The sequence below is a fragment of the Papaver somniferum genome, chromosome 1 (assembly GCF_003573695.1).
Source record: "Papaver somniferum cultivar HN1 chromosome 1, ASM357369v1, whole genome shotgun sequence".
NCBI lineage: Eukaryota > Viridiplantae > Streptophyta > Magnoliopsida > Ranunculales > Papaveraceae > Papaver > Papaver somniferum.
In genome coordinates this window covers 58,879,055-58,886,438 of record NC_039358.1, presented here as the reverse complement: position 1 = coordinate 58,886,438, position 7,384 = coordinate 58,879,055, and the positions used below count along the sequence as shown (strand labels likewise).

The 7,384-nt window shown below is 38.7% G+C and overlaps 1 protein-coding gene across 1 annotated transcript; it reads right to left on the bottom strand.

Moving 5' to 3' along the window:
* Positions 1–4,019: 4,019 nt before the first annotated feature.
* Positions 4,020–4,676, bottom strand: LOC113317485. The gene has a single exon (XM_026565637.1). It carries the CDS (start codon positions 4,674–4,676, stop codon positions 4,020–4,022), a length of 657 nt encoding a protein of 218 aa, XP_026421422.1.
* Between the last annotated feature and the right edge of the window lie 2,708 nt (positions 4,677–7,384).

The window sequence follows — 7,384 nt, the reverse complement described above, 5'->3', positions numbered from 1 at the left end:
CCTATTATGGTTTGCAAAAAAAATAAAATCATACTCTTTGATTTCTTGCATTCTTGAGACTTCATCTTTTGGAGTTCATTATAAGCTAATTAGGATGACACTCTACACCTTTTAAGGTTAAAAGAGTTCTTCAATCTATAGATTAAGTTCCATTTATATCAATCCTTAAATATATACGTTCATAATTGAATGCGAAACTAAACTATGGTAGTTGTTTGTAAGATTCATCCTTGCAATTAATCATTACTGAATCACTTTCATTTTATTTTTGCAGTTATATGTTTCTCTAAAGTGATTTGTTGAGATCCTGATACTACCATGGATGTTGTAGCAAGGTAATCATTGGTTGAGTATTTTTAATAGCTCCATAAGACAATTTTTTTACACTCTTTAAGAGTGAAGAGTGAGCCGGAAAAAAAAAGATAGAAAAAGAAAAGAAAATAAAATTATATATAAATAAGGCTCCACTTCATTTATCGACACTAATAAATGATAGGTCCGGAATCGCGGATAATCATAGTCGATGAAAACAAAAACCATATCATTATTATATAGAAAGACAAAAAGACTATTGATGAGGTTCTTGACACTTTGATAGCAGTACGTGTGAAACATTTTCCCTGTTTCCGTCGCCTAAGCAAGCGTGGAGTGCAGGATCTAAGGCTACTATCACATACTTGCTGAAAAGGAAGATGCGCTTAGAGTATCTAATCATGTGGTCGATTTAAATGGGCGCTTCTCTCAACTAGTGCGCTATAAATATATATCCTTTGACGACATTCATACAAGTATTGTGGGTAACATCTTTCACTTAAGTCAACATTTGCACACTTTACTTTTCCATTTCCATTTTCTTATCTATCCATGTGATTTCAGTATGCAAGTGTCGTGATAAATGTTGCAAGTACGATGACTATCTTAGTAGAGTTTTTCAATCATGTTGAATGTCATACAAAAGTAATTTCTAATGTGTGCGGATTGGAATGTATGTGGGATGGTTGCAGTTAAAGAACATATGCAAGCTAATTATTTGGCTTTTTGATTTGTGTCTATCCTTAGAAGTTCTTTCAAGGCAAGAAACTAGAGTAGGTTTTGTGGGTATACATCTTGTAATCCCTCACGAGACTATAACTCGTCCATTAGGGACACCTAGGGGTTTAAAGGCATGTTATTCATGCTAAGAGTAATTGTATCCTCACGACATGGAGTTGTTGTACTTAGGATTAGTTTTATTTAGTTTGCTCGAGGACTATCAAAATCTAAGTGTGGGGAAATTTCACAAGTGCATAATTCATATGATTTTAGTGTCCATTCCATACTTGTTTCAGCTATTATTCTTGCATATTCTCGTATTATTACTCTTGTTTTCTCTTGTTTGCATCTATTAGGTGAATTATCCAAAAAGGATTTACAAAGTGCTGAAAATAGCTAAGAATAGAAGTATTTCAAGTATCCAAGTGCCAAAGTCCAAGAGAAGTGAGAGAAATGCGACGAAAAGGAGCAAAACGCTCAAAATCAATAGACGGGCCAAAGACTGATTTTAACTCATTAAAATTAAGTAATTCTCCTCATAATCTTGAGGATAATTGAAAGATAAAAAATATGCAAAAGGAATGAGGTCATTCCGAGTTCGGATGAAGAAGTTGTGGCCAAAACGGTTTTATCAAATACCGAAGACAGTGAAGTCAGCGAACTGGGTTTGCGGATGGGGTTCGCAGACTTAATTCCGAAAATTTCTGCTAGAATTTAAAGTTCACGGACTGGGTTTGCGAACCTAGCAATTTGGAAACGTGTATTTACACCTTGGAGGACCTAAGGGCACGTTTGGATTCGTTATTTCGTTATTCCGGGTCGGGTTCTTAAACCAAACTAAATACGTGAAGACGAAGCAATATAAACCTATAAAAAGGTATTAGGTTATGTGAAATAGGGGAGATATCATTAGGTCACGAAATTATGAGGGTTTAGAAACATGATTCTTCTCTTTATTCTTGTTATGAACTCCTTGAGCATGAGTATTTAATTTTATTATTGGTTAAAGATGTAGTTGGATTCTGAAAACAAGTTATGATTTTTATGAATTAGTTTTCTCTCAAAATCATCGTTCACTTTCGGTGGTTTATAATAATTGCATGATTGATGTATTGCAATATGATTGAATGTTTGTTTGGTTGAGTCTAGAATTGATAAACATACATCCATATCTATAGCTAATTTAGGGTTCATCATCGAGCGATAACCTTGAACACGAATAGCATGATATGATTATGGTTTGTAGTGGTACACTCTTGTAAACATATGTAGAGTTTTACCTTTGTCCGAATTGTCATGCGCAATGTATGACAATTGCATTGATTATCCTATTTCTAAAACTTAATGCTCCTAGGAATTGAACTTAATTAGCGCAAGGCGTTAGGTTATTCTTTAGGTAGAATTCACATTCGCAGCTCTAAAGTGTTTGTTGATGAACTTAGGAAATTTACGGAGTATTCTTGCAATAAGGTATTCTAGGGATTTTGATGATAGCGAGATTAAATACGAATTCTGATCATATATTCAAAAACTTGTTTACAATTGAATATGAAACCTTTACCCAATATTCACATCCTTGATTTGCGTGTTTACTTTTATTGTTTTGCTTATATTTTATTTTAGTTTATAAAAATCAAAAAAATCCCCTTGTTACCTTTAAGAAACCAAAACATATTGACAACCTAGTCCTCTATGTGGGAACGATCCTTTCTTACCCTTGTTATATTATTTTGAGTAGTGAGAAAGTGTAATTTATTTTTGACGCATACGACAGCGATCATTAACAAAATTTCTGGTGTCTGTTTTATTTCAATTTCCGAATTATATTGTTTTATTTTTAAAATTGAAATTATAAAGGTTTTGCGTGTGAATCATTCAATTGGAAATACGACCTTTGGTTGTTGATTGATATTGATTAATCCTTGGATATTGGTCTTTGGTACCATACAAGTAATTCCTTGTATTTGTTTAGAACTTGCAGTCTTGCTTGAGTAAATCAAATCAAGAGAGAGATATAAACTCGTTGATGTACTTTTAATTGATTGAGTCTTGTTGATTCTCTTAAAAGTATATTCGACTTTGTCCATACAGATTTGTAAGCGAAATGTTGGGTGGTGTTGTTAGACCTCGATTTTTCACTTTTCGTCACTAAATATCCGAGGAATTTTCCGGATGTGACTCCAAAGGTGCATTTTTCTGGGTTTACCTTCATGTTTTATTTCCTCATTGCCTCAAAAATGTCTTTCAGATCTTGTAAGTGGTCCTCGTGCATCTTGATTTTAACCAACATATCATCGACGTAGACTTCAAATGTCTTTCCAATCCAAGGTTTGAATATTTCATCCACCATCCTCTGATATGTTTTCCCTGCATTTCTCAGTCCAAAGGGCATGCGAGTATAGCAGTAGAGCCCGTGTGGGGTGAAAATTGCTGTGTGTTGTTGATCTTCTTCCGCCAATGCTATCTGATTGTACCCTGAATATCCATCCATAAAGGACAATTCTTTGTATGCTTCAACTGCATCTACCAACTGATCGATGCTCGAGAGCGGGTAGCTGTCCTTCGGGCATGGCTTGTTGAGGTTGGTAAAATCAATGCATATCCTTATTTGAAATCCAAGTCGAATACCTGACCTCCCTGATGAATCCTGCTTCCATGAGTTTGTTAAGATCCTTCTCTACAGCTTGGTGATACTCCGAAGCTACCTTGCGCAACTTTTGTCTCACGGGATTGGTTCCTGGATTGATCCGAAGCTCATGTTGTATGATCTTAGGACCGATTCCTGGCATGTCTCCTAACTTCCATGCGAAAATATCCATGTATTCTTTTAGCAACTAAATTAGAGCTTCCTTTCTCTCTTTGTCCATCAACTTTCCTATTTTAATCATTTTTGGCTTTTTGTCCATGCATATGTTGGTTTCCTGTGTTGGTTCGACTGTTGTGAATGTAGGCTTTGGTTCCCCTAGGAGAGGAACGTTCTTTGATTGCTATTTGGTGGGCTCTTCGCTACCCTTTGTTTCTGATCCACTAGCCTCATTGTTCATGACTCCGAAGACTTTTGTTGAACCCTTTGAAATTTCTTCAAGATATAGGTCGATGGCTTTGTCCTTTTCTTCGGCTTTGTTTCGGCTTCGGCAGGTCCTACGATGCTCTTCAAGTTCAGCATTCAACTGACTTTGAATTTCCTGGAATTCTTGCCCTGATACTCGATCCTCTTTAATTTCCATTTCCCCTTGTGGGGTTGGGAATCTGAGATATTGGTGGAACGTGGCTGCTACCCCTTTGAGCTTGTGGACCCATCGCCTTCTTACGATAGCATTGTAGGGTGAAGGTGCATCCACCATACTGAATATGGTGCTGACTTTCATCGATCCCGCTTTGACTTCCAAGACTATATCTCCCAAAGGTTTCGTTGAAGCTCTATTGAATCCATAAATAGTATAGTACGAAGAAATTAACTGTTCGTCGTTCAGCTTCATGCGCTTGAATGTGTCGTAAAATAAAACGTTGACTGAGCTTCCTCCATCGATCAAAATTTTCTTTACTGTCCATCCAGAAATAGGTAAGGTGAGCACCAGCGGGTCACTGTGATCTTCCATGTCTTCTTCCACATCATCTGCTGAAGATGTTAGGGGTGCGTTCATCCATTATTCATGTTCGTTTACTTCTTCGCCATCAATCTTATATAACTCACAGTAGCGTTCGAACTGTTTTCTTAGCCTTTTCCAAGTTTGGTCAGTCAAAGCTGGGCCACTGGGTTCAGAACAGGAGATAACGTTGATTGTCCTATCATTTTCAGGTAACTGAACTTGCTTGTTTCGATTGGCATTTGCTTCAGAGGCTGGCCTCTGGATGTACTGCTTAAAGATCTCCTGCATGATCAACTTATGGATCATCATTTCGAGTTTTTTGCATTTCTCAGTCTGATGACCTTAAAGCAGTGGTATTCACAGTAATCCTTCGACTTTTCTGTTCTAGATGACTGCTGCCCTTGGACCACGGCCATTCGAGATTTTCACGATCCTTGATGTCCCTCAATATCTGAACATAGCTCTTGTTCAACTTTGTGTAGACCTGGTCTTCAAACCTCATATCGTTGCGTCAGCTATTATCTCTTCGGCCCCTTTTATCTTCTTTTTTCTCATCGGTGGAATTCATTCTTTTTGATCCGCTGGGAAGATTGGAGAAATTGACTTCTCGTGGATTCTGAACATGGGTTCTGCGGTTCTTTCGTTGGATTTCTTCTGACCTTGCATGTCTTTCAATGATCACTCGGAGATCCCCCTCTGTAGTAGGGTTTTTGATATGGACTTCAACAAATAATGGACTCAGTCTATCCATACCCCACTTGTAGCAATTAATGCTGACGACGGGATCAACATTTCCAATTGCTTGACAAATTTTGTGCCATCGGTCGGTGTAATCTCTGATAGTTTCCTTGAATGCCATCGCTAATGAAAATAACTTATCCATCCCAGCATGAACAGTCTTGTTATACACAAGAATACTTCCGTGAGCCTACTATATGAATCAATAGAATTGGGGGGAAAGTTGTCAAACCAGGATAGCACCGATCCTTTCAGACTGGATGGGAAATAGCGGCATAGGATGACATCGTTCCTTTCCTATCTTGCCATCATTCTATTGTAGTAGCGGAGATGGGATGCTGGATTGTTGGATCTATCGTAACACTCGAAAGTTGGGATCGGGAATTTTAATGGGATAAGGGCTCAGTCTAGGTGTGGGACCAGCGATGTCGTCGCTTCTTATTTCATTACCTCTTCGAGTCTTCCCCCTCCTTGTTTTTCTTTGAGATGCTTGACCTCTGCCATCATCTCCCCCTGAGGGTTTCCATGGCTAGGAAATGTTCGTCCCCGTGTCCTCTCTGGCGTGCCCTTTGTGTTCGGCAGTTGTAATAGTCTGAAGCTCTTGGAACATACTATGGGTCTGACCTATCTCCTCCTTGAGAGGGTCTTCGGTTCAATGGTTCGGGATTCTGGGGATCAGTAGCAATCACCCTTCGGGTCCTATTAGGCTCTGGAGATTTTGAGTTGGCTTCGTCCTGTATTTCTATCATTGCCGCTGGACTAATATTCTGTGTCATTCTTTCCTTCAATTGCTGATTCTCTCGTGCCAAGAGTGCCACTGCATCCTGATAAGCTTTCTGGCTTCGCTTTAATTCTTCTGATTCCGCTGCTAATTGGACCGATGGGTTGATCCTTGGTTGGGGGTTCCAACTTGTACAGGTACCACTCTATCTGGATGCTCATCTTCTACGGTTTGAATCATGGGTTTCGGTGGATCCTCCGCTGGTGCATGTGTTATTATGGGATGGTTGACCCCATCCTGTCGCCTTGTACTTGGGATGATTAACAGTCGGTTTTGATGATCGGTCTGTGGCATGCCATAGGGGGGTTGCTGCATAGTGGAGTCTCCCACCACTTCTAGTTGTTCGCCCGCCTTATCCGCAGCTACTGTTCTGGCCGTATGAGCTTTTGTTGCTTTAACCTTGGATGTCGCTGCCTTTAGTGCCGCTGATTTTGTGGCTGCTGCTGCTATCGATTTTGCATCTGTGAGGTTGATGTTTTCCACTACCTCCGGACCTTTGTTCGCAGCCTTGAGTTTTTATTCTTGTTGTTTGCTCCTTGTTATTACCAATGTAGGTCTTGGTATCTACTTTGGTGGAATTTTTGATTGTCCGGTTTCCTTTATCTTGTCCATGTCCTACAAAAACTGAGAGAACAGTCGAGAAGAAGAGTATCCAAAACGACACTTTAAACATTAGCGAGGCGCTGTTGGGATAAAACAAAGTAATGAATGTGGCTGTCTTCTTATGCCAAAAAAAATGATTATGGTTTTAAATATAACAAAAGGAACCATGCACGATGAGTGAATCTTTCAAATCCTTTCCTGAAACGCACATAACTTCGATTTTTTGGTAGCGAAAATACAGATCTGCTAATAAAAGAATGATCAGATCTACAGAATTTGGGTGATATACAGATAAATCTATCAATTTTTGGAAGTGCAAAGGGAGAAAACTCAATAAAAAGAAGTGGATCTACGGGTTTTAGGTAATAAAAACATAGATCCATTGGCAAAACCAAAAATCTGATAACAAAAGGATAGATCCATGAAGAAAATACATAAATCCATCGCCATTAGCGTTTTTCATTGTTTAATCGTCATTCACAGGATAAGATAAATCTTTTACCAGGACTTGCGTCCGTGTTTCTAGCGCCAAATTGTATGCAACGATGTAACGTTGAGCATCGGGCCTACAACCATGGTTCATATGTATGCTAACATAAAGATAAACACGAACATGTGACTAAGTAAATGCATAGGGGAG